We start from the raw sequence: 26,973 nt of genomic DNA on the forward strand, positions 1-26,973 counted from the left end.
CCTAAAGACTACAAATCCCACAATGCACTTCTCTCTTTGCCTTAAGATCCACACGTCTTTGCTAGTCGTCAGGATACGTCGTCAAACGGCGGGGAAAGGAGTGTTTTCCTTGAGCAGCTACGAGGGCCATTTTACTTCGAAATTAACCAACGTAATCCTATTCTTTTAATACAAATTCGGAGGCAAGAGACATTTGGAGACTTTATTTGTCGCTCGACGCTCAAATAAGCTTTAGCAAACTCGTGCGCAGCTGAAAGCCAAAACCTTTAGTTTTCCGCCCGCATCATTTTCTTTGACTTCCTTTTGGAACATTACTGCACTGTAATTGCTGTTTTTTGTTTGGGTTTACAACTTGAAATTACGCTACCGAATATAACCAGCGTTCATACTAGAGCGTCATTGACTGTGCAAGAGTGGACATTTGCAGCGTTGCCAAAGTTTATAATTACATAGTCGGTCGCATTTCGGCGCGTTAACACTTTTTTGTGAGTTATTTTTTAAACTTCGTGTTGTATTTTGTTTGTAGACTTTTTTCAACTAATTAAGAATTAGTCACGCTTTAAAAAAACATTTTTTTTAGTGCTTGCCAATCCCTTAAAATGACTTTTAGTGCTTGTGTGAGCGCCACGGCTAGCCTCTTGCTGCTTCTGCTGACTCCAACGGTGCTCCATGCTGAGACCCAGCAACCCCACCAGGCGGCCGGGGAAGAGAGCCAGCCGACGGTCAACCTCCGCAGCTTGCTCCGCGGAAGCAGCCAGGAGTTCCATCAGTACATGGAGTCACTCGTGGGAACCGGCGCGATCCGATCAGCGGTTGAGGTAATCAAATGTGTCTTTGCTCTCTCTAACTCTTCCTAATACCGCTGATATGCTCTGTCATGTTGATCAAAGGGTTTATTGATCACTAATTGGACCTCTTTCACCCTGTCTCCGTCCAACCACATGTCCTCTATTAATGCACACCTTCCTTTTGGCTTCCTCACCACCTCCTCCCTTTTCACTCACTCTCTGCTCTCCTAGAGTGCACTCTTGTTTCTAGAGTCACTGGTTGGTCAGGAGAACGTCTATTCAGTGGCCATGGTAAGAAACCTACTGGGATTGTTTCCTTCTAACCTTCCCCGTCTTAGTATGACATGCTACATTTTGGACCCAAGCAGTAATGCACACTAACAGGACACAACATTAGGTACATCTGCACGAGCTGCCATCTAATTGTATATTGTTTGCAAAGGTGCAACACCCTGAGAGGGGATTGATTGTAAGGATGAAAAACTTCCCATTATCATGTGCATATGTTGTACACCACAATTACTACTACTTGTATTGTGCAAGTGTACCTAATGTTGTGCCTTTTGCTCTAGCGTCAAATTCCGTGCGTCTGCTGTAGAGCGAGAGGGAAGCAAAATTAGTTGGATCAGAAACCGAAATAGAACCTTAATCTAGCAGTTCTATTAGATTATGTGTCCATTTAGGATTTGGGTGTCAGGTCAAAGAGGTTTGGATTAATGATTCATTTTAGCATCTTTTTAAAAAGTAAATTGCAGTTTGTTTCCCAATATAGAGGATCAAAATCTTAAATGATGCAAAGAAATTAGGGTCAGCGTATTTTACGTTTACCTGTAACTTTTATTCGTAGAACGTGTGTTGACACCCTGAATTCAGACCTTTTGTGTTGTCCTACTACTTTTTTTTTTTTTTTTAGCTGTTGTGGCAACTGACTCATTCTCAGACTTGCTGACTAATCCCACTAATTTCCACACGTGGCCGTAAACCACTTCCTTTACATTCGCATCACAACTGCGAGGCAGTCTGTTGAGCCTTAATAGAGCTAACCAATGTTTGTCAAATCCGGTATAAAAATGGATTGATGGTCCACAAAGTGTGAGCCTGTGATTTTCAAGAGAGGTACAGTAGCTCAAGAAAATACAGAATAAATATTTTTATTTGATATACTGTAGCCTATTTGATTTTTAAAGGCAAATTTAATCAATTTCATGTTTTTTCCGAAGGAAGGAGAGTTCATTTTGAGGCAGGAAGTACAAAAACTAGTAATAATTTTTTTTTTTTTGTCAAAAATCCACGTTGATATTTTAAACATTTTTATATATATATATATATATATATATTTTTTTTTTTCCATCAAACTGTAATACATCATTGGTGTACTGTATACAACTAAAGAGTTGCGTTGAAATGATTCAACCCCCTTTTAATAATTTTTTTTTTTTTTTTTTTGTAATGCACAGTCGTTCAAATAAGTGTCAGTTTTTTAAAAGTGACTATTAGTTGTGTTGGTTTTCTACAAACTTGCTTGCTTAGGATTATTGCAGGGCTGCAACTGACGATTATTTCCCGTAGTTGATTCATTGGAAGCTTGTTGTTTCGATGTTGTTTGTCCTGGATGGACCAAATCAATATGAACCAAACAATTAGTGGTTTTGTCCGCAGCATATCGGAAAAGTGGCAAAAATGTCGATCACTGTTTTCCTAAAGTCAAAGCTGATTTGTGTGAATATCTTGTTTTGCCTAAAACACAAAGATGATAGGTTTGCTGTCATGTATGACTCAGGAAATTTAAAAAATATTCACATTTGATCAGAGGATAATTACATTTTTAAATAAAACAACTTAATACCAAAATATTGATTAATTTGATTAATAATTCTTGCAGCTCTAGATTGTCTATTATTATGATTAAATATTGAATATACTTATAGGTAGTCCACAATTCAGGTGTGAATGGGAGTAGAAGTTGATTAATTAAATCTTTCTTCTTTTTTTTTTTTTTTTACATATTTTTAATCTTTCTGGAGGAGGTGGTTATAGTAGTCATAGTAAGTCACCACCGTTGAACTGCTCTTCTTCTTTAGACCACAAACTAGGCATGACGTTGGTGCACTCCATTTCACTTCAGTTGCTTCAGGATGCGACTAATCAACAATCACTTCCACAGAATTACATCAGTCCATCAATTCATTGTTACGCACACCTCGATATCAAGTATGCCACACTTCGAAAACTCCTATTTTGAGAGACACACACACACACACACACACACCAACTAACCACTATGAGGTGACAGATGCCCAAGTCATGCTCTGACATGCTGAACAGTCCTCACTTATTGAGCCAGCGTGTCATGCAGCAGGTGCAGATAAGCAACTTTGCAGGGCTTCCCCTGACCTTGACGGATGACACCCGAGTGTGTGTGTGTGTGTGTGTGTGTGTGTGTGTGTCTGTGATACAGGAATAGAGCAGGGCAGCTGCTGTCACTTACACACAGCTGTTTGCTCAAGTCAACAATACAGCAGTTCTATCATAAGATGCAGTTGAGCCGCATGTGAATTGTTCTGAGGGCCACATTTTCAGAACGCTAAGGACTTCTCCTTCACTGTTACTCTTATTTTGTATATTGATGTTAATTGGGGATGTCCAATATTGTTGGTTTTTTTGCCGATATCCGATATGCCGCTATTGTCCAGCTCCCAATTTCAGATATGTGTAACATCACATATCTCCTGTTCTGGAATTAACACACATTTTTTGTGAAGCTAAATGATACAGCATCAGCGATTAGCTTCTCAACATTGTACAACATTGTAAAACATGTGAGAAATACTTGCGATTAAGCTTAGACTGTGACATTTGTTTTAAAAGTCAACAGAGTAGCCATTCAATTTTTTTGTGATCATCAAAAAGTCCAGGGAAGGAAATAAATTGAGGCCTAACACTCTTCGTGCAGCAGCACGCTGTTTTGGTTTCCACGCCACATTACAGATTGCATGTACACAATAATTCCGGGCCAAAATTAACATATATTGCACACATTGTAATGAAATTTAATCTGCAGTTAGCCTTTAGCTTGCCCTGAAGCGCCGATCCATGAATTAAAAAGGCTTAAAGTTGGACTTAACATTCAAAGCCGTCGTATGAGTCGAGGTGGTCCAATACTAAGTATAAACCCGATAGGCAGATTACTTCTTCCTCTTCAATTTTCTAACACCCAAGTACACAAATGAAAATACACCTGATATCATATGAAAAAGCAGCATTTTGTACCCACGGACTCTCCTAATCGAGCGCGCGCACACTCAGATTTTACCGTCGCTTACTTCCAGGAATTTCTACTCATGAGGATAAGCAGTATAAAAAAATGGATGTATGGAAAGAGCGAACTGGCTCCTTCCATACGGTTGTTTACACGCTTGAGAGAGGCGGTTTGATAAGATCATTTGCGTGATGGAAAATGCAGGAGCCACAAGGCCTACATACAGCATTATGTTTATTATCTGCTTTCATTACAGGGAAACATCCCAATATTACATTTTTATGCCAATATTGGGCCCTAATGTCAATGCAAGACCCTGACATACAGTACCATAAAATATAGTCTTAAATTAAAACACAAACTGTATGTTCTGGTCAAAGATACTCCATATGACTGGAGGTCTCTGCTTTTCTTAAAGAACGCACTACAAAAGCGTGAGGCAAAGATCCTCTCAATCACATGTGTCAATTGGGGGCCGAGACACTGTAGGTTTTCTCTCCAACCAGTTTCTCCAGCAGGTGATTTCGTTGAGCTCCTTCCCTCAAATTGAAGGAGGTGTTGATCATTAAATTCACCTGCTTTACGTAGTGACCGACTGGAGTTTCGGCCCTCCATGGCACGAGTTTGACACCCCTGCAGTAAATGCTCTGGTGTTTTTGCTTCATAAAATGTTAGTTGCTTTTAATTGAACTTGGCGGGCTGGCTAGATGTCCTTCACGAGCAAGAGTTGGCCCATGGGCTGCCAGTTGAAGAGCCCAGCTCTTTTGTATGTTTAAATGTTTCTTACATAGTCACTCACTGGATGCAGTATGATCCAGTGAGCTTCACGCCACTGCATACTGCAACCACCCTTTTAATAATATACAAAAAAAAACAATCATAAAATATTTTAGAAATTAAAAACGTTGTTTTAAAAAATTATGCAGCGATTCTTTGTTTATCGCGGTTAATTGGTTCCAGACCCGACCGTGACAGGTGAATTTCCGCAAAGTAGGATTCCTTATTTATAAATCAAATGTTTTCGTAGTAAGAAAATAGAAAACGTTTTTACGACCGTCTAAATATGGTTTTTAATATTATTAGAGCCCTCTAGACATGAACCAACACCGCTATAGTCACCTTTACACTCGTATTACCCTATATAGTCAGCGAAAATAAGCCATTTAATACAGGGGTGTCCAAACTTTTTCCACTGAGGGCCACATAATGAAAATTCAAAGAATGCGGGCACCACGGTTACTGTATATTTAACAACCGATATATAATATGATAGATATGCAAATAGGTTTTCATATTTAAAGTAAAAACAGCCTTGTGTTATCGGTGACAAAGCGTATTACTAATATGAACTTTTTCTCCTTGCATTACTTTTCCCCTCGTTTTTTGTTTTATTTTTTACAAATATTTCAACTTTCTTCTCTTACATTTTTTCTTGTAATATTATGTCTATCATATTATTTGGACTTTATTGTTGTAAAATTTGTACCTAATTTTTTTGTTTTAGTTTCAGTTTTTTAGTTTAACTGGATTTTTAGAATGTGCCGAGGGCCAAAAAAAAAACAAAAAAACAGCCATGGGCCGTAAATGGCCCCCCGTCCACACTTTGGTAATTACGGCCACAACAGTAGCCCGTGTTGTTGTTGTTCTTGTTATAATTATTATTATTATTATTATCATCATGATTAGTTATTATTGTGCCTCTTGTGATGTAATTCAAACCTGCAACAAAAGCCTGCTGTTCTGGCAATCAAGTCTGGTGTGTGTGTTATTAGTGACACCTAGTGGCCAGTGTAAAAATTCTACATTTCATCAACTACAAGTATGTATGCTTTATTTTTGTGTTTTAGTTCATTTAGTCATTTTTATGATTGAAAATGCTTAATTTAGGCCAAGAATACATAGAAATTGATTTAAACGTGTATATTTTTGAATAGGCTGTAGTCAACCATAAAACAGCGATAATTTAGATGTTTGAACCGCGAAGTGGTAAGGGATGACTATATATAAATTAATTCTAAATTTAACTAAAAATGTAATTGTTACATTACTTGTTTGATAGTATCCATCAAAACAGAGCATTGTCTTTACTTGACATTCTGTTCCGGTATTGGATCCTATTAAATCAATGCAGATGTAGCTAGAAAGTGTTGCCACAAGCTAAAACATGTCTCCTCTGGGCCCAAAACAGTTTGTGCAGATGGTGATCCGCTTCCTAGCCGAAGGAGCTGCCAGTGGCCTCAACGTCATCGCTGTGTACGTAACAGAGATACTCAGGGTCACAGGATTTGATGGTAAGTGCTTGGTGCAAAGTGGCAAGGCCTGTTTTCTCCCGATCGTTGGAACTGAAAGTAGAAAATATGAGGAAGTGCCTCTCCCTCAGGGTGCAACAAACTAATTATTTGATTCCTTTCTTCGCAGCTACCTTCACGCTCCCTCACTTCACCCCAGAGGGCGTGACCACGGTGGCCCAATGGGGGGTCCTGGCTGTCATAGGCTACTGGGTGCTGACCGTCGTCCTGCGCTTGGTGATCGGCGCCCTGCGGCAGGTCTTCTGGCTGGTAAAGATGGCGGCGGTGTTATGGCTCTTCGCCATGATCGTGACCGACAAAAGTGCCAGCGCCGACACTACGGCGGTGCGCCTGGGCGGCCTGGTGCTGGGGCACATCCTGTTGAGCCTGCTGACCTCCGGCTCGGACCAGACGAGCGTGCTCGAGCATCGCCTGAGGAGCCTGGAGGGCCGAGTGAAGGCGGTGGAGAAGAGGAAAGGCAACCAGTGAGGAAACATTGGACACGGGTGACCGATTGTATGGTTGTCCAACTATTCTGGGTAATAAAGTGGATTTTTGTTTAGAAATGAGATTGGCATGGATGTCATATCTTCCTCTGTTGTTTCAATAGAAACTTATTGAAGTGTCCTCTATCTAGGTTGACATCAAACGCGTTGAAAGCTTTCTGCACCTGTTTGGTTTCTTATTGCTGTCAGCTGAAAGGTTGATCTGATCCGCCATCTTCAGTCACACTTCCTCTCCGGTTCCCTCTCAAATCCTTCCCACTCGTGTCAAGGAGAGTCAAGTGGGACAGCAAAGGATCCAGATGAGGGAGGACTTGCTACCCTTTAGGACAGGGGTGTCCAAACCTTCGCCCCCCGAGGGACGCTCAATGAAAAAATCAAAGAATGCAGGGGCCATTTGGATAGTTTTCATTTTGTAAAATAATGCTCAAATCAATCCAGTATGCTAAGATGTTATATACAGGAGATTTAAAGAAAAAAAAACAGCCTGTGTCCCCTTTCTCTTATTAGCACCAACATTATGCATTATGCCATTTTGCCGTTTTCCCCTGTTTTTGCTAATCGTTGTCTTTTTAGAATGTGCCACATCCCAATAATAAAAAAAAAAAAAAATCTACAAGCTGCTATTGGCCCCCAGGCTGCATTTTGGACACACCTGCTTTAGGAACATTCTCTAATGTTCACGTTGCACCCTGACAAAATATGTAGACACAATTGCAATAACATTTTAATTGTATTTAATTTTTGAAATGTATTTTAGCAACAAACAAATATTGCCTCCAATATAAGCCACCCCGGAATATAAGACAACCCCTCTTTTTCAAGACCTGTTTTCAAAATGAATCTGTTCAGTGAAATAACTAATAGATTGCAATAAGAAAATGATATATTTCTTACTTCTCGACCGTTCCACCACAGTTCACCATTATCTTAACGGTTATTACTGCTTATTTGCTAACTTGCTAACCTTTGAGACAGTTTTTAGGAGCGAGTGACGGGAAGAAAAGTTCTGACCTGCTTAGGGAGAAGTCATTAGTTTGCATGAATAAATCAAGACCCAAGATAAATTTTTTTTCTTAAGGAACAAATAAAATCTTATATTCTGGCATTAGTATTGAAAAATAGTGCAGTCATCACTCGCCAAATGGTGCCTTCACCGTAGCACATCCATCCATCAATTTTCTATGCCGCTTTTCCTCATTAGGGTCGCGGGGGCATGCTGCGCAGGGCACATATAGACAAACAACCATTCGCACTCACATTCATACCTATGGACAATTTAGAGTCGCCAATTAACCTAACATCAGTTTTTCAAAATATATGAATAAATCATCACAATATAGCCTATAATTCGTAAAAAAAAAAAGCATGTTTAGCACGTTTTACGAATTTTGGCCTAAATTAAACATTTTCAAGCATAAAAATGACTGAACTAAAATACTGTCATATCTCACTTGTGTATCTGGGCCTTTAAGGGGCGGGGCTTGGGAAGTGACGCCACGACGCCACTAGCAAGAGAGCAAAACAAGGAGGTGATAGCTTGGTGTTAAGAGGAGAGTTGAAAGCGCGTGAATGTTGGCGCGGGTTGTGGCCTACAGCAGCCCTTTCGTGAATGTTCATTGTTGCAGTGTTCTCCGCTATTAATAAAGCGATTAAAGTGCTTCGGCAACTTGAGTCTCTCCTCCACAACCAGGGGCAATACAATACGACATTCTGAAAATGCATTCAGACATGTTGATATGTAGTATTCTACACTGGTCCCTAGGTGTCAGTAGCCACCGTAAGAAACCCCGGAAGTTAAAAAAAACAAACAAAAAAGACCCGAATTCACCCAATGCTAACACGTGAGTCAATAATATGTATTTTTTCCACTATGTCTAAAGGTGACTATAGAGGTGTTATTTCTTGTCTAGAGGGCTAGTAGTAGTAGTAGTGTTAAAACCCGGGGTTTAGACGGTCGTAAGTAGGTTGTCTATGCTCCAACTACGAAAATATTCAATTGGTAAATAAGGAATCCTACTTCGCAGAAATGCAGTTATTACGACCCGGAACCAATTAACCGCGGCTGTATTATAGAGCATTCAGTAAAATATGTTTAATTGACATTTTCAGCCATTATTCTAAACATCAAAAACTTTTGTATAATATTTAGTAGTCGTAGTAGTATAGTACTTTATTAATCCCACAGCAGGGAAATTCACTTGTTACAGCAGTTATTTAATACAAATAAATTGTATTAAATTATAAAATACAAATCCAAGTGCTTGTATTACACAGGCGCCATCCTGCCTCTGTTACAGCTCTTATTACCCTTTTCACACTGCCTGTAAAAACTTTTCCGTAATGCCGGGATAGCTTTGTGAAGTTTAACACCCAACACAAGCAATGATCGCATTATGGAACGACCATTTTCAGTCCGCGGCTAATTTTTGTATGTATTTTGTATGTAAATAAGAGAAAGCCAGCAACACAGTTGGGTGTTAAGAGCTTTTATGCACAATTTGTTAGATACGTTATACATTTTTTTGCATACCAAACGTGTTAGTTGCCATAGAATGCAAGCAAATGAAAACACAAGCTGATCAACGTGAGTGATCACAGCCCATTTTACGGCACCACAGTAGAGCAATCAAGTGGAATTCAAAGAGGCAGAACATACAACTGCAAAACTTGTTTTACAAGATGAGGCCAGGACTCTGTTTTGGATGTGTTGATTAAAAAAAATGGCTTCCAAACATGAGGTAGTAGGTTTACCCTCAATTTAGGGTATCTGGATTTTGTTCCTGTTCATAAGGCTTTAAACTAAAGACAAGACCAGACAAACTCATAATGAATGAAATATAAAAGCTGTTCACTAAGTCTGATGTACAAATAGGCACCAGTTGTGTTGATTTGGTGGGAAAAAACATTGGTCCTGAGCTTAGAAAAAATTGTAACAGGTTTGTTCCATAATGATTCATTTCTAGAAACCACAAAATGAGCATTAAAATAGTTTACAAGTGTATGAAATGTATCAGTAACAGCAAACATGATTTTGTATAGCTCATATAAAAAATGAAAGAAAAACACCATGCATAATTTTCAAAAAGAAACAGACTACACAGACATATCACGAAATTCTGCAAAAGGCACGGTTAAAACCAAAGCCAAGTTTTGTCCCGTAGATGTTACCTGAGGCCGCAGAAAAGTCAACATTATACATTCAAACACCAGCAACACGTGTTTATGCCGTCTCTATCATCTATAGCTATTTCACAAGTGCATAATAAAACAGACGCACGTTTAGCTGATTACACTCAACTACTGTATGACCATGAAGCCCCCTAGTGGCTAACACATGTAACCACACTACGTTGTGGGATTTTATGCACATGATCAGTGGCGTTCCTACAGTGGGCAGATATTTATTACAGAACAGTGATTCGATTGTGTAATTAGCTAAAGATTTTTATAGCGATGTTTTTGGAGTAACTTCCTGTTCCTTCCTCTGTCTTGCCCCTAAATCAGCGGTTCGCCAAAGCTTTTCATTATCCCGCTAAACATCACTTAAGTCCAGTGGCGGAGCCAGGAATTTTTCGTTGTGGTGGCCAAGGTGAGACCATTACTCACATAGGGGTGGCAATAAGTTGACACCTGAATTGTCTAGATGGCCAGTGGGGTGGCCGGAGAGTGACCAGGGATGGCCACCCCGTAGCTCCACCACTGCTTTTGGACCGTCTATTAGAGCAATTAATAACTGGGCGGTGTTCCAAGGACATGTTTTCAACGCATAGTTTCTGGATTCTGCTCACCATCATGGCGGCCAAACATGCACAGGGTAAAATATGGACGTGGTTGCCGATCGGCACTCCTTTTTTTACTCTCGACTCCTTGGTTTACATGCCTACTCATTCTGCTACAGAGAGCTTCCAATATTAACTGATTTATGTGCTGAATCACGCTTCAGAATTTAAATCAAAGTCAATAGCGAGAAAACCTGACTGGAACCGACCAAAGTAATCATGGAAAACATACCTACCGCTTGCAGTTCATGCAAGACGCGGTTTTATTGACAGCTCCTCCACACGCAAAGTTGTGTGCTGAAGTGAAATGCGTCCGAACGGAAACAGCGGTTAGGCTGAACTAATGTTCTGCACCACAGCGCCGCGTTTGTCAAAGTTGTCCCCCAGCTGTGGGGGTGGCCACTTGCATGGCCGGAGAGTGAACAAGGGTAGCCACCCCACAGCTCCGCCACTAACCATTCGGTCCAACTAGAGAAGTGCTCATTCATGCAGTACCTCATCTGCTCTGCAGGGTGCAGCAGCGAGGCGTAAGCGTGACAATGAAGCAGCGGTAGAAGGCGGCGGATCATATACAAATATGGCGCTATCGACTCATTAAAAAAAAAGAACTGTCGACACTGAAAGTTGGACTTTTAACAGTGAATGGACTACAAAATATGTATTTACCGTGTTTGAACACTACTTCGAAGGAAGATAATCCGCGGATGCACTTTCAGGCGAACCATAACTTTTACGCAGTCCATCCCCCCGATTATTGATGGGTGGGGCGGTTCTGGATGATAAAATCTGGACCCGTAAGGACTCTGCACTTTAGTGGCTTGTTGCATTACATGTAAAACGAGTCTGTTAATACTGACAAAGGCTAAAAAAAAAAATACAAATTGTCACAGCAGACTACAGCCATGACAAAAAGAAACCCAAAGTAGAGGAAGGCACAGAAGGCGCAGAACTCTGAAAATCAAATTACTATTGCACTGCTCTTCCTGAATCTTAATTCTTCACCACAGCAAGACCTTTTGGACAATTGTATGCTTCCAAGTCTGTGGAAGGCCAAGCGCACAAAGCAAGGTCCATAAAGGCCTGCTTGGATGACTTCACAGTGGAAGACCTTGCAAGAACTTGGATGAAGTAGCTGAATAAACCCTTCTATGCTATGCCACTCCACATAAGTAACATTTACATTTTTCCATATACTGCACTATAAAAACGCCACTGTACATAATGACATCTTTCCCTCACTGTGTGTGCATTAAATGCTGACAAATGTATGACAAAAACAACAAATACTGATGCCACTGCATGTACGTGTGTTCATGCAGAAAGAGGGCCACACATGCACACTTTTAAGGTACACCCGGCATTGTGTGACACCTCCTTTACCCAACATGCTCCTCATGATCTGCGCTTGGTGTCTGCTCTCTCAGTGTCTGCGTTCCCCTCACATGAAGTTGAGTTTGTCTGAGGTGTAAACGTTAGAGACTGTGGTGTCTGAGCTGAGGGCGGAGGGAATGTTCATCCCTTTGAGCTCAAACCTGGGCCCTGGGTCAGATGAGAATCCAAGGGTCGTGGCTGGAACGGAGTCGTGCCCACCTAAAACAGCAGCCTAGGGGGAGCCAAAGGATGCGCTTGTTAAAAGGACTGCTTGGAGGTGAAGTACACCACTTACATTTCAGCAACCATTTTATTACAGTGTGTTTTATTAAAGAACAATACTATAGAAATGAAATTTGGTTCAACTTTAAAGTAGTCCGTGTATAGCTTCTAACGCCATATTTACTGTCAACAGAAGAAGACTCAACTCACAGCCATTATTGTCTAAATAGCTGGTGAGTACCAAGATAATTGTGTCTGGCCTACAGTCAAGCATGGTGGCGGTAGCGTCATGCTCTGGGGCTGCATGAGTGCCACCATCCTTGCGGAGTTGCGGTTGATTTAGGGAAACATGAATTCCAACATGTACTGTGACATTGTGAAGCACATGATCCGATTCCCTCTCTTGGGAAAGTGGATATATTACTAGTACAGACGTCCCTCGCCACTTCACTATTCCAACAGCAGAACTTCACTCTATTGTGTTTTCAGTTCATTAAATGATTGCTTTGGTGGTTGACTACAGCTTATTAGTGGGAAAATGCATACTTAAGCAAATAGTATGTCTTTTTTTGCCTAAATTAAGCATTTTCAAGCATAAAAATGGCTAGATGTACTAAAATATAATTTTTATATTGGGTATGCTGCAGCCTATCCCAGCTGACTTTGGTTGAGAAGCAGAGTACACCCTGGATTGGTCGCCAGCCAATCAGAGGGCACATATAGACAAACAACCATTCACACTCACATTCACACCTATGGACAATTTAGAGTCACCAATTAACCTAACATGCATGTTTTTGGAATGTGGGAGGAAACCGGAGTACCCGGAGAAAACTCACGCACAGGGACAATATGCAAACTCCACACAGATGTCCAATGGAGATTTGACTGTATGGCTAACATGCTAACCACTAGGCCACAGTGCAGCCCAATAAATACATACCCAGAAGACATTTATTGCAATACACACGAGCATGAGTCTTATATATGCCTAAATGTCTTATTCACTCTTATTATGTCTACTATACTGGGTAATACGGTTGTAAAGGTGACTATAGGGGTGTTATTTGATGTCTTGAGGGCTCTAATCATGTTAAACGTACGTAGATGGTCGTAAACAGGTTTTCTATGTTCTAACTAGAAACATTTGATTTATAAATAAGGAATCCTACTTTGTGGAAATTCACTTATCATGGTCGGGTCTGGAACCAATTAACAAAAACATTATCACCAACAAACGCCAGCAACGGCAAACACTTCTAAACACAAACAGTTCACTTAAGTGAGAAAATGCTGCGTATGATGTTTTCGTGTGTGTACCTCGGGCTGCGTTGGACTCGGATGGATGACTACCATGTTGTACACCTGTTGGTGAAACAATGCAATGTTAAGTCACAGGTTGGAATAAAGAGCACATGCACTTGCCAACAATATCAGGTAAAAATCAACAATCACGGGCTGTGTTCACACTTTGCTTCACGTTTACACTGGTGTTTTTGACGTGATGTAACTCAAATATTCCAAACCAGCATGCCGTCTGTTGGATTGAATATGTACCTTATTTCAATTTCCCAAAAATCTTCTGGAATATACTTTTAAAGAGCGCCATTGTCACACACACAGACGGGTAACCGAGCAGAACAACACAGCACTTCCAACACATTTTCTCTTACATATTTTTCATTTCTGCATGCTTTTTTTTTTTTTAACACTAGTCCGTGTCTTTGGTTTGTAGCGTTCACGTTTTGAGATCAAGTGAACCAAACCGCAGTAGAGTTCACTTGAAAGTGGACCGAGACCCATTTTTGAGGCAGGCTTGGTCCACTTGGTGGACTGGTGAACACCGGGTTTCAGATGACCGGGTTCCAAACGAACTGTGACAGCAGAGCAAACGCACCGGAGCTTGTTTTAACCGAACCAAACATGACAAAAGTGAATGCACCTTTGAATGCAACAAAGGAACTGCATCAAAAATGTGTGTTTTCAGATTGGTACTAGTTGAAGTGCACGGCATCATTATTGAGAGCTGTTGCTAATAGTTTGTCTCTTCCATCTAACCCAAAATATAAGAAACAGCTCTCAGTAGGATGGAGTACACTTGCAGGCCACTGCAAACGAGTACCAAAAAACACTGAAACTCTTGGATTGCATTGCATCACATTGAGCAGAATAGACTGAGAAAGCACGTTACAGGTGGGCCGGAGGAATCAGGCGCAGGTTCTCTTGCGCTGACTGGATTGTAGGGCTGATAGGGGGGCACTACAGCAGGTGGAGGCGTTGCTGCTCTGGCAGGAGTAACAGCCTGATATGAGTAAGCTGCAACAGGTGGCGTCGCAGAGTAACCTGTTGCTGCAGGTTGAGTTGGGCCCTGTGATTTAGAAGAAAGGCGTTTTGGTTACAAGTTTGTGACTGTAAGAAGGTTCTTGAGAGGGTACCTACGTGGTAATACACAGCAGGTGTTGCCACTGCTGTTGCTGTTGTTTGAGGAACGTTTGTTTTGGAAGCACCTTTTTTACAGCAGCACCTTCTTATGCAGCAGCAGCACATAGCCACTGCCGCAATGACGGCCACAAAAAAGATGACATAAACATATGCAGGCATGTGAGCTGTGGAGACAGAGAACTGATGATTATGAGACAGACATCATGAAACTATTTCGGACTGCATCTCACCTTCTTCCACTTCCACATTGGCCACAAACATCAGTTGGTGATCTTCGTCTCGGAACTCAAAGACACCAGAATCTTTGCTTTCCACAGGAGCGATTTCAAGGCCGGTATTTTCTGGGTAGAGTCGGTCGCCAAAATGTAACCTGTCGTCGTAGTTAATGTCTTCTTTCAATTTTCCAGAAGCCATTAGTTTTATGGGACCCCCAGGCCCACTCGGAGAGAAGGTGATGTGCCACGGAACGATGTTATTAGGGTATGGGAGAAAGAAAGTCGTGCCCTCCTTCGGTTTGTAGTTTTCTGTATACTCTGATGTGAGGATTGGATAAGACAAATTAGCCTCGTCTGAAAAATAAGAAACTAAACATATTCAATAAGAAGACAAAATGAACCTACTGGCCCCGCCCTCTCCCCGCTCTGAGCGTATAAACTAAGCCCCACGTAACACACGCTTGCATCTCTGGGACTGCTTTAAATAATAAAAATAATGGATTGCATTTATACAGCGTATTTCAAGACACCCAAAGTGCTTCATGATGGAGCCCATTATTCATTGACTCCACGTTACAGCCCGTTTGGTAGAGAGAGAGGAGTGAAACAAACACGTCTGCACATGCCAATATATCGAGGCCAGCAAAATTATAGGCTTCATTTTTATTTATTGTGCGATTTGTTGATTATCGTGACAAGCCTAACTTTGACCAAACTCCGACAAGACGTTACACCTCATTAATCGTAAGTAAATCAAGGAAGTATATATGCAAATGTCTGCATTGACACACAGTGCGAACTTCAGAGTATTTCCAGGTTATTTATCCGGGGTTTTTTTTGTCTATTCAAACAATAATGAAAGTGACACTGATTCAAAATATTATGACTGATTGTGATTTTGTGCAGTTTTTGCTCAAAGAGACTGAGTCCATTTTATTTTCATTGGGGATATGTCTTTTTTTGTTTCTTTGTTATTTTCTTAACTCTTGTCATTCCAATTATAATGTTAAATACTCTTGAGAAATTCAAGTTTATCCCTTTTGATATGGTGTACTTGCATTATGATGCCACATATTATCATTACATCAGTGAAAAAGTGGTCTCAAAATAATATTGACAATAGTATCGTTTATCAGCAATAATTTGTAAGACAATTATCATCCAGCAAAATTTGTTATCACGACAGGCCTACCTTTAACTGTGAGCTTTTTCCTGGAGACCAAAGTTTGACTCTTTTCCCTCAAGTTGTAGTAGCCATTATCCTTCGGTCTGACCTCTGAAACCTCCCAAGAATTTTTCTTCAGCTGGCCCCTGCCTGCCGTACTGGTCTGAGTACTGGTGCGGTTCCACAGGATCCTTGTTTGGTCCGGCTTGCCCATCGGAGTGAATTCCAGAATATCCACATTATATGGAAGATTGATGCGATACAAACCATTGTAATACCTTTGTGCATCTTCAGCGCATTCTAGGGACAGATTGGATATAAGAGTTATTTTATTTAAAATGACTCAGTGTAACACAAAGCAGATGGCAGTAAAAAAACAAACTTGATTGTAAGAAATCTAATCTTTTATTGTTTCTAATGCAGTAGGCCTGTACAGTATTTCACATAAGAGTACATCCTCACATTTCAGCAACTATGTTTATTACAGTAATGTATCGCTGTTTCGTGGTTGAATACAGCCAATTATTAGTAAAAAAAAAAAAAAAAAAAAAAAGTACTTTGAAGCAAATTGTACATATTCTTGGCCTTAATTAAACATTTTCAAGCATAATGTCTTAATGAAAGAAAATACAAATATGAGGCGTTCAAGAGATGTTAGAAGACACCTTTAAGAAGCGTGCACTGGGAAATGACGTGTGTGATGTCAGCTAGTTAGAGTTGACTGTAGCTGAGTGCTAGCAGCAGGTTATCAGTGTAGAGAGTAGCCCGACAGCAGCTCCTGTGTGAATGTTCACTGCTTGTTAATAAAGCAAGGTTGAAGTGCATCTTAACCACAAACAGCGGCAGTATTCTTCACTGGCCACTAGGTGTCAGTAACGTTACATTGATGAGACAATAGCCACCTCAGGAAGTACACAGTCCATAGTAATTTGTGAATCTTATTTATGTCTAAGATGGCCTATTTTCTAGTATTATGTCTACTAATATTCTACGTAATACAAGTGTAAAGGTGACTATAGGGTTGTTATTTAATGTACAGAGCTCTAATGATGGTAAGAACAGTATTTAGAAAGTCATAAACAAATTTTCTATGCCCTTTCTATGAAAATATTCCATTTATTAATGTTGAAATAGCAGTTTCCCAACATGATTGTGCCCTCAGTAAATGTCGAGAGCTCAAGTGCAGCCTCACATCTCAACATATCTTAAACGTGCAGAAAAATGTGGGATCTGACCAGATATGTCGCAAATGTCACACAACTTTTGCAAGCATTGCACACAACTGTAAATAGCAACATTAGCATTGACAGCAGTGTTTCAATAGAAAAATGCACTTACCTAAAATTTTCAGTGAGGCAAAATCGTAGAAGATACTACCAAATGGGACTGAGAAAGTTCCTTCATCTTGTTCTCTCAGGTCTCGCATAGAAAGGGAAGTAGCGGTAACCTTGAGGCGTGGGTGCTTTGCCTGAACACGGCACAGAATTTTCATGACTTTTTTCATCCGTGGACGTCTCATCATCGTCATCATCATCAGCGCATTTCAAGAAGCTCACCTCGCCATTGTCAAACACGAGCCTTCTGCTTCCCCTGTTTCTTGGAGTGAAGTATATCTTCCCAGTGAATATAGGCGGTGAATACTGGAAGGGGAAGCGATACGATCGACCGTAGCACAACTCTTCATATTCTATAGCAAAGGAAACTGGAAGAGGACACAAAGGATGTAAATGACCGCATTGGCGCGAATATCAGACGATCCTTCTTTTTCCAAGACCTGTTTTTGGAAAAATAGCCACTGATTTTTGGGGGGTTTTCAGAAGTTGTTCAAACATATTTTATTAATCATATTTCTCAGCTGCGGAACAGGTGTTTGATGACTTCCGGTTCATAAAAAATATACGGTGACCAACCCACTGCCACCAATAGATTGTAGTACTGTGGGAAATACTGTAACTTGTCAAAACTATGTCTCCAGGAAAGATGTTTTCACATCTTTATACAATTGATATCCTTTTTGTTACATTTCAGCTGGTAAAACATCTGCCAAAGAAAAAAGTCCTTTCAGTGTACGACCTGGAAAATGTCATGTTGTTTTAGGTGCGAACAAGTGTGACTGTGAAGTGACCACAGAGTTGTTGTTTTTTTTAATGCTGCGGACCAGATCACAATACAGTACTTTATGTCATGTTATAACAAGTAACAAATATTTAGAATGAGTTAACTCTCAGTAATGACTAATAAGTAGAAAAAGAGTGGTCCATTAGTTGCTGTTACCATGGTAACATGCTTGTAAACTACCTGTCACCTGTCAGACGCACTTAACTTAAAGTTTGGAGAGCTAACGCGTCTTCATTTATCAAAACCCTAACCTTAAGGCTTTATTTAGCTCGGGCGAAAAGACTTGTTTTTTCAACTTTCGGCTTGTCAATCATATTTAATTAATATCTCAATGTATTTGTGCATGCGGCTATCGCTGCCTTCATTTCCAATAAAAACATCTGTTGGACAAGTCATGGTAGAAATGGAAGCCGGAGGAGGGCAGTACTGCAGAGGCTGATTTGTTTGTGTTTCGTTGCTCCAGCAGCAGATATAATGTAATTATCCCGTTGATGAAGCAAGTGCAGCTTACTGGCAAAGAGCAGAATATGGCCAATAGTACATTTGATAGTTAGAACGGAACATTGTTCATACATGTGTTGCTGTTAGTGTTTAGTGCTGTGTAGCTGTGCTAATATACTCACCACAGAGCAAACATGCAAAAAGGAATGTGGGGAACATGACCTGTGGAGGAACAACACGACACTTCAGTCCATGCACGATAAAACATCAACTTTCAAAGTTTGACATTTAGTGAATAAACTGCACTTACTCCCTACTAAATGTGTTTTGTTTCTGTTTTTTTCCAGAAGAAGCCGAGTTTACGGGAACCTAAAGGACACAGGAGCAAACTGGGCGAGGCTTCTCACGGCGACGTCACAACTGCGCACGATATGCGCAAGCTAATGCGCATATTCGTACGCCGGCCAAAACATTAGGTACACTTGCACAATGCGGACCAATGCAAATACGAGTTACTACAATGGAATATGTGATGTTAGAGCCATATGTTTATTTTTGCGGTTGTAGTTTACAGTGGTGTATAAAATACTGTTCCTCAGAGGTGTGGACTTGAGTCACAATTTCGACGACTTTGGACCAGACTTGACAATATCACCAAAGACTTGCAGCTCAACTTGGACTTTAACATCAGTGACTCGAACTTTAGTCTGATGACTCGAAAATACTTGAGATTTTCAGTGAAGTGTTCATTAAAATGCGTCCACATTAAAAGTATTCATCTAACGCAGTGGTTCTCAATTATTTTCTGTCATGCCCCCAATGGGGCACAGACATATTTTTGCGCCCCGCCCCCCCCCCACCCCCTTTGAAATGCTATTTAGAAACAGATAATATCTATTTATTTATCCGTACTGTACAGACTGAACTTGAAACCGGCGAAATGCAGCAAAATTGAGCGCATGTTCAAGAGTGAAATTGCATGCTGAGTACGACAAATTCTTGCATATTGGCAGGTCTGTAATGATATTGAAAGTCCCCACAAACCTCTTGACAGTTCACCGTGCAGCCACCAGGGGGGCCCGCCTCCCTATTTGAGATGCACTGATCTAAGGTGATCGTTATCATGTAATTTCAAGCAAGACAACATATTTTCCCTCTGAATCTGCCTCATTGAATGAATTTATTAACATCCAATCAGGTTTCAAAACAAACAGCAATTGTGTGTTTTATATTTCTGTGCAACTAAATCCTGAATGCTGTAGCACTCTTTTTTTCTGTGACTAAGTCTTGTTGCACTGGTCTTATTTTATTTGAAAAATGAAACAATTCAAAATGCATTCATTGTGTTTGTCAAATGTAATAAATTGTGACATTGTTAAAATGACATTTTAGTTGGACGACGCTAAACCGTGTTTATGACTTGTAAGGACTCGAAAATTTCAAGTGCATGACTTTGGACTTGACAGGACTTGTCTTAACTTGAGATGTGAGTTGGACTTGCACGTCTATACTTGAAACTTGACTTGAGATTAAAATCTGCGATTTTTGCCCACCTCGGCTATTTCTACTACTACATGGGGCACGAGACTGTTTTTTTCAAAATGAGAATCACGTTTTAATCTCGCGAGATGTTGTGACACTCCTAGTCATTTGTCATTAAATAAAGGCATAATTGCTGAATTGAGCAGCTATAAAAATACTAAGAGTTGAAGCAGATATTCTTTGATCCTTTGGTGAGCTACTCTAAATCAGGTGGTGACTAATGAGCTACCTGTTGGAGACCCCTGACATACTGTAAACCAGGGGTCACCAACGTTTTTCCTTGTGAGAGCTACTTTTACAAAATGAAAATGGCCAAGAGCTACTCATTTTTCTAACATTTATTTTCAGAGCTTATTTTAAGCCCAAACAAAGCGAATATGCTTGTTTTACCAGAACATGAACAAAATGCTGGTGTCCACAACTCACATTTTGTATTTCAGAATGCATTTCTTTCTACTGTTCTTTCATTATTAACTGAAAACCTGAATGAAAAGCAGGCTTGCGAGCACCTCATGTGGTCGTGGGGGGCTACTTGGTGCCCGCTGGCACCACGTTGGTGACCCCTGCTGTAGACACTCTATAGACTGACATCTCTTCACATGGACCCATCCATGATAATAACAACTAGTAATGTAGTAGTCATGATAATAATACATTACATTTGAAGCTACACATATATTTAATTCCAAACACATAGACATTCTGCATTATATCATCGACTGTGGCTCTGGGAATGACATACTATACATACATTTAATTACATAAAGGCACAAAGATCGTTAAATACAATCTCATTGGGCAGACCTTAATGCAATGTACATCTGACATCAGTCACTTTGATTTAATAGTTGATAATAATGACAACAACAATGCTACCACTACTTCTACCGTTACTACTAATAATCGAATCTAATTAACTAAAAAGCAACACAAGGTACTTCACAACTTAAACAGGCGACATCAAATAAAGCAAAATTATGATTATTAACAATACGTATATCAAATATACCTATTGAATGCAGTAGAACATTGTTGTGATGATAATCATCATAATATTATATATATATAGATATATATAGCTATATATAGATATATATAGATATATACAGTATAGTATAACGCAGCAGTCGTTCCACAGTACTATATAAAATATAGTAAAGCTAAATGGACAGTTGAATCTGACTTTGGTGTTTGTGTTTTACCACGTGAGGCCAACTGATGCTACTTTTGTCATTTGTGATTGATTGTATCAAAGCCCTGCAGCGGTAGCCCACTTTTCGGAAACCCTTTGCGTAAAGCACGTCGTTTTTGGCAGGCGCAAACCACACTGTCGCAGCGTGTTACGCGTTTGGCGTAAAGTGGCCCAGAATACAATTGACACATCGCCATAAATGCCAGGAAGAAGCTACTGCGCATGCGCCAACGTTGATGCCCATTTTATCCCCACTCGTGTTAACATTTCGCAATATCTTCCTGTGGAGCCGTTTACCTCGCATCCTGCAGGTGGGTTCGTGTGGGTGACGAATAGAATAGATAAGCGAATAGATAAGCGAATAGATAATAACTGATGTTTGTTATTGGACATGACCTGAGTGTGCTATAGCGTCAGGCCGTCACGTCACTGTGGGCTGCCCTGTCCACTATTTCCCGACGTCACACATAAATATACCTGTCCACACCACCGATGTCGTAAATAAGCTAGTCTGTAGCGCTAATATGCTGCCACAAAAAAAAAAAAAAATTACACACGACTGATTACATTTGAAAATAGGATGGAAGCAATAGTGTTCATTTGTATTTCTATCCACAGCGTGTAAAGATGAAACTACCTGCTCTATTTTTATAGGAGAAGATGTCCTCCTGTGTCCTACTCTCTGTCCTCTGGAGCCTTCCTCTCACTACTACTATTACTGTGGGTGAGTTGTCTTTAAAACAGTTTGCTACCACTCCCAGCGTGGCTCCACATGCCTTCACATTTTTATTTTATACACTGGCAAACAGGAGCGCTCTGTTGTTTTTAAGGACTTAGTGCTGTCAAAGATTCTCTAAATGGCAGGACGGCTGTGCTGTTTTTAAGCACCTGCTGCAAAAACGCTTGTCAAAGATCCTCTACAATGGCAGGATTGCTGTGCTGTTTTTAAGCACCTAATGTAAAATCATTTGTCAAAGATCATGGCAGGAGCACTCTGATGTTTTTAAGGACCTACTCCAAAAGCACTTGGCGAAGAACCTTCATTTGACAGGACGGCTGTGCTGATGTTAAACACCCACTGTTAAAATGCTCATCTAAGATCCTGGGTGTTGACCATTTATAGAACGTTTAATAGCTTCTAATGCCAAGGCGTTGTGTGACATATGATGAATAAACATACTGTATGTATTTTTCTTCTATTCTACACAGGTTTGATCGTATTGGGTGAGCCAACACAAACATTTCATTCATAATTGTACTATGTGATGTACTCCATTGTACCTTGTGTGCATGTTCAAATACAAATAATATAGAAAAGAAGAATTACTCACTTTCTTTTCCTCTTTGACAGGTGATAGAGAAGAAGTCCAGATGGTGTGTGCCGGGAAGGAATTCCGCTTGCCGGTCTACTCAACATCAAGAATCGTGACTTTTACGCCGAACCCTGTAGGACCAAGGCGTGTCCTCCTTGAGAAGACCTTTGTGAGTGTGTTTTGTTGTCTGTTTCTTATCTTATACAAACAAATAACAAACCTAATGTCTTTATTTAGGTAAGGGACCCTCGTTTCAAGTGGACCAAAGATAAGATGTTGGTCCTGAAGGAAGTGACTCATGCGGACCAGGGACTTTATTCTATCAAACTGGCTTCTGGATTCACCTATGAGACAGTTCGTCTGACTGTTTCAGGTTGGATGTTTTTTGTCAAATTAACACCATTAATGTTGCGTCATGCTGTATTGCTTTTACGTGGCTTAAAGGGCCCATATTGTACTATTTTACAACAATTTGAAATGCAGGCATCCTTCGTTTATTGTGGTTAATTGGTTCCAGACTTGCCTGCAAAACTGGAATTTCCGCAAAGTGGGATTCAATATTTATAAATGGAACATTTTCCTCAACCAGTCCAGGGTTTACCCCGCCTCTCGCCCGAAGTCAGCTGGCATAGGCTCCAGTATACACTTACGACCCTAGTGAGGATAAGTGGCATGATGGATGGGTGGAACATTTTAGAAAACCTGTTCCTGACTTTCTAAATACAATTTTGAACATTATTAGAGCTCTCTACACATGAAATAACACACCTGTAGTCACCACGTTTACACCACGTAGCTAACGCTAAAGCTACAGGATACTTGCGTAGGGACACAAGAGACGGTCATAGCGTTAACAATTGTCAAGGTAGCGAGCTAACTAGTTAGCCTTCAATTTACTGTATTCTAAGCTTAAGAAAGGGTTTAAAACAGAGTGCGGGAGAAGCACAAAGAAGCCAAAAACTTACCACTTCCACATGGAAGGGAGGAGAACTTCTTTTCACACTATCATGTCGGACATACAGTACAGTACCATGGCTGACTCCATGCAGTGTGATGGTAATGTAATGTCATGTCTCAAAAATGGAACATTAGTGACGCCTAGTGGCCAGAATACTACATATACCTTTTGTCTTTCGATATCTTTGATTAATAATATGGCAGCCAACGAGGAAACAGCTATCATGAATTAATTAATTATGGAAAAACTGCAATAGAGCGAGGGGGCGATTAATCAAACCGCGATATTGCGAGGGGTGACTACTGTACAAGTCCCAGAGGTTCCATAACTGTGTATTTGAAATGTGCTGGCCAAAATCTTAACTTTGATGCTGGAATTTAGACACTTTAAAAGTGTTTTTAGTAAGGCTTTTGTGTGTGTGTGTGTGTGTGTGTGTGTGTGTGTGTGTGTGTAGCTTTTATGCTAATGAGCTGAAACCATTGCACAGAGTGAACTCTCTTCCTGCCTGTTTGCAGGCAAGAGACAAGGAAAACAGGCACACATTTATTTACATGGCAGTATATTGACGCCAGCAACATTATCGAGTTCATTTTCATATACTGTGTAATGAATTCATTGTGACGCTCTTATAGGGGACCTACTGTATATGGTCCCCTATAAGTATGTCTGTGTCTAAGTCTCTAATATGCCCCACCCACCTCTTTAATCTGCTGTAGAATGCATCAAGTCCTACTATAGAAACTACGGAGAGAACTTTGAGTACAACATCCCCAAGAACGCCTCCGTCCTGGAGTTTTCTCCCCGAGGCACTCCGTCTGAGGCGATGCCAATAGTTCTGTGGAACCGTACCAACCCTGACACCAGTGGTGCGGGTCGAGGCCGGCTGCTGCGAGACGGGAAGGTATGGGTGGCTGAGAGAGTGACGCAAGCCGACCAAGGCAACTACACAGTGCGAGACACCGAGGGCACGGTGGTGTCTCGCGGCACCCTCACCGTCGGCGGTGAGAAACAACTCAAGAGGACGTGCTTTAAGGAAATGTTTTAAATAATCCTATCAATCTCATTTTGTATTTGATACAGGACACACTTTTAATGTGATGCGCTCTAGCAAGGAGTCTCTGACCCTGCCACTCTTCCTCCCCGTACCACAAGCCTACCTCATCTTTTCCCCCAACCGACACACTGACAAATCCTTGCTGGATCCTTCCGACCCCCCTCGTGGTCCCGTTCAGCTGATCCGTGAGGGCTATATATCCAACCAAGACCCTCGGTTCAGGGGTCTCATCTCCATGGGCAGGAACGGCTCCATTAACGTGGTCGTCATAGTGAGGCTGACCCCAAGTCACGATGGCGTCTATGAAATCAGAGACAGCGATGGCAACCTGGTGTCGTCCACCTCGTTGCAGGTGACTGGTGAGTGACACGTAAACATCATCTTCATCCCCTACAGTCACCCTCTGCTCACTGTCTCATCTCTCTAATTGCTCCAGAAAGGGTGGACAAGCTGCGAGCGTTTCTCAAGTCCGTCACTGTCCCTTGTAGCTTGTTTCTATCTCTGACCGGGGTAATTCTGTTCTTGAAGCGCTACCCTTGGCTCACCTGTAACCGGTCAAAGATTATCGCCTGCTTCAGGAGAAACCGCGCCCCACAAGCCCAGCCCCAGATGGTCAACATCCAGGTGAGGAGGTCAGGCGAACCAAAAAGGCCTGTTTCCACTAAGCAGTACGCTTTGGTTCTATATGGTACACATTTGTAAGCCTTTTAATGGTAAAGGTTTCACCCAGAGGGTTCAAGTACAGCAGCTGCACTGGCTGTTGTTTATGTTGCATACAGAACTACAGTGATTCAAGCCCTCAGCCTCCAGGCTACTACAATCATGTTCAGCAGCCTGGAACACCACGGAAATGGACCCCTGGTGCCAGTCCAGTTCATACTGTAAGGCTGGTACACTGTAATGCATGTACCTCGCAACACACATACACACTGTATTTGTGTTCCTGTTGGTGTTTCCAGGGTTATAGTCCTGTGAGGGGCACAACACCTCGACACACTCCTGTTCGGGCAAAAGCTGAGAACCGGGAGGCACAGAGACGGGCTCCTGTGAGTTCTCCTCGTCACCATTCAACTTCTGAGTTAATGCTCCAGATGTTAACGTGTTTAAGACACTTTTTTTTTCATTTAGCAGGAAGCATCTAATGAAGAAGAGAGGAGCATTTCCTTCCCGTTGGCTGGGGCGTCAGATTGCCTCCACGCCTCTGAAGATTGTGTTCAATTTCAGATCAAAAAGGAGCCAGTTCAAGAAAGACAAAGCAAAGCCAATGAGTATTATTCCACACTGCCGCTAGACACGGATACATCTGAAACCTGCAGCGTTTACACTTCCAAGAAGCTGAACGTCTTGTAGTGCATGGAGGAGCATGTGGAAAAAGTTCTAGAAAAGACAAAAACCCACCTGTGCCTTTTTGCAATCAAGCCTACGCTTTATTTAAATGGTTTAGTATCCACATGCATGCCATTAGTCTAAATGCAATGGTACTTTTATGCAGCATGATATGAGTATTAACCTTACTGCTTCGTAGTGGTCATTTCTTCATTCTGATGGAGCTTCCAAATTCTCTTTTCCACCATTCACTGATGTTGCCTACCTCCAGACCTCAGGACCATCCTGATCTGCACTGTATATATTTGCTGAATCTACGAAAGTGTTTGCGTGTTTGCTCAGTGAGATTGTTATGGGGCTTCCTAGAAAATAGTCAGTGTAAGGTAATATAATATGTTTGCAAAAGGGAAAAGTTGCTTACATGCTTACTAACTGCAAGTAATTATCATGTTAAATGTATGTGCTCTTGTAGAATAATCTTACCATGATAAGCCCTGAAGTACTGTGCAGGTGGTACAAGTAATGTACAGTGTAACACGCTCCACCAAATATTGTATTGTACTGTATCACCAAATCCTTCCCGTTTGATGAGAGTGACTGAAATTTTATTTTTGTACCATAAAAACATGTATTATTGTTGTATTTTAAAATAAAATATATCTAAACAGAGGCAAATCTCACTGTTTTCGCCAGTACGGTGTCATGTGTATTTTACATGCATTGTGTGTAAATGAATTTTTTTTTTTAAGTACAATATGGACGACCAAACTAAAACTGCAAACTAAAACTGCATGTTGAAATGTTTAAGTTTACCTTGTGTTTATGAATCTCCCTCTGTATTTGACATCAAAATTCTATGCAAGCACCACAAATCAGAACTGCAGGAATAGCCAAAGCAATAAAAAGTGTATATATCTGAAATGTATTTGAGTCATAATTTGAAAAAGTTCAGAAAAAAAGTTCAGAAATTATTTACAGGAATTCTTTTCACTCC

General features: G+C 40.8%; 3 protein-coding genes across 16 annotated transcripts; 2 read left to right on the forward strand and 1 right to left on the reverse strand.

Moving 5' to 3' along the window:
• Positions 1–63: 63 nt before the first annotated feature.
• LOC129189441 (uncharacterized) lies at positions 64–7,433 on the forward strand. 3 transcript variants are annotated; one of them, XR_008572801.1, is made up of 5 exons: positions 64–818; positions 1,020–1,079; positions 6,236–6,338; positions 6,466–6,874; positions 6,973–7,433. XR_008572801.1 is itself a non-coding variant. In XM_054791063.1 (4 exons), exons 1-4 carry the CDS (start codon positions 600–602, stop codon positions 6,822–6,824), a joined length of 741 nt encoding a protein of 246 aa, XP_054647038.1. In that variant the 5' UTR covers positions 64–599; the 3' UTR covers positions 6,825–7,433. The 3 variants fall into 3 exon arrangements, 1 of the variants encoding a protein (XP_054647038.1); XM_054791063.1 differs by having other exon boundaries at positions 6,466–7,433; XR_008572802.1 differs by lacking the exon at positions 1,020–1,079 and having other exon boundaries at positions 66–818.
• Positions 7,434–8,658: 1,225 nt separating this feature from the next.
• LOC129189433 (uncharacterized) lies at positions 8,659–26,879 on the forward strand. 11 transcript variants are annotated; one of them, XM_054791043.1, is made up of 11 exons: positions 8,659–8,682; positions 18,942–19,070; positions 21,983–22,052; positions 22,538–22,552; positions 22,680–22,810; positions 22,879–23,014; positions 24,316–24,600; positions 24,680–25,012; positions 25,090–25,277; positions 25,373–25,699; positions 25,782–26,879. In XM_054791043.1, exons 3-11 carry the CDS (start codon positions 21,989–21,991, stop codon positions 26,001–26,003), a joined length of 1,701 nt encoding a protein of 566 aa, XP_054647018.1. In that variant the 5' UTR covers positions 8,659–8,682; positions 18,942–19,070; positions 21,983–21,988; the 3' UTR covers positions 26,004–26,879. The 11 variants fall into 11 exon arrangements, with proteins under 11 accessions (XP_054647018.1, XP_054647021.1, XP_054647016.1 ...); XM_054791046.1 differs by lacking the exon at positions 8,659–8,682 and adding an exon at positions 12,407–12,446; XM_054791041.1 differs by lacking the exons at positions 8,659–8,682; positions 18,942–19,070 and adding an exon at positions 21,526–21,639 and having other exon boundaries at positions 25,373–25,534; positions 25,613–25,699.
• LOC129189438 (uncharacterized) lies at positions 9,102–19,004 on the reverse strand. 2 transcript variants are annotated; one of them, XM_054791060.1, is made up of 10 exons: positions 18,905–19,004; positions 18,777–18,816; positions 17,592–17,737; positions 17,374–17,503; positions 16,063–16,335; positions 14,886–15,188; positions 14,653–14,765; positions 14,405–14,581; positions 13,534–13,578; positions 9,102–12,223 (listed from the first exon to the last, which is right to left on the reverse strand). In XM_054791060.1, exons 2-10 carry the CDS (start codon positions 18,811–18,813, stop codon positions 12,059–12,061), a joined length of 1,389 nt encoding a protein of 462 aa, XP_054647035.1. In that variant the 5' UTR covers positions 18,814–18,816; positions 18,905–19,004; the 3' UTR covers positions 9,102–12,058. The 2 variants fall into 2 exon arrangements, with proteins under 2 accessions (XP_054647035.1, XP_054647034.1); XM_054791059.1 differs by having other exon boundaries at positions 14,653–14,819.
• Positions 26,880–26,973: the final 94 nt, after the last annotated feature.

Source organism: Dunckerocampus dactyliophorus, chromosome 11, assembly GCF_027744805.1.
Source record: "Dunckerocampus dactyliophorus isolate RoL2022-P2 chromosome 11, RoL_Ddac_1.1, whole genome shotgun sequence".
Taxonomy (NCBI): Eukaryota; Metazoa; Chordata; class Actinopteri; order Syngnathiformes; family Syngnathidae; genus Dunckerocampus; species Dunckerocampus dactyliophorus.

Bases quoted from the DNA above. Each gene is read 5' to 3' on its own strand.
- LOC129189441 (XM_054791063.1), top strand. From the start codon at position 600: ATGACTTTTAGTGCTTGTGTGAGCGCCACGGCTAGCCTCTTGCTGCTT. The intron at 1,080-6,235 runs GTAAGAAACCTA...GGCCCAAAACAG, and splicing joins ACGTCTATTCAGTGGCCATG to TTTGTGCAGATGGTGATCCG. The intron at 6,339-6,465 runs GTAAGTGCTTGG...CTTTCTTCGCAG, and splicing joins CAGGGTCACAGGATTTGATG to CTACCTTCACGCTCCCTCAC.
- LOC129189438 (XM_054791059.1), bottom strand. From the start codon at position 18,813: ATGTTCCCCACATTCCTTTTTGCATGTTTGCTCTGTG. The intron at 17,504-17,591 runs GTGAGCTTCTTG...TGCCGTGTTCAG, and splicing joins TCGTGTTTGACAATGGCGAG to GCAAAGCACCCACGCCTCAA. The intron at 14,582-14,652 runs GTAGGTACCCTC...TCTAAATCACAG, and splicing joins CACCTGCTGTGTATTACCAC to GGCCCAACTCAACCTGCAGC.
- LOC129189433 (XM_054791038.1), top strand. From the start codon at position 21,565: ATGCCCATTTTATCCCCACTCGTGTTAACATTTCGCAATATCTTCCTG. The intron at 21,640-21,982 runs GTGGGTTCGTGT...CTATTTTTATAG, and splicing joins GTTTACCTCGCATCCTGCAG to GAGAAGATGTCCTCCTGTGT. The intron at 25,013-25,089 runs GTGAGTGACACG...TAATTGCTCCAG, and splicing joins CACCTCGTTGCAGGTGACTG to AAAGGGTGGACAAGCTGCGA.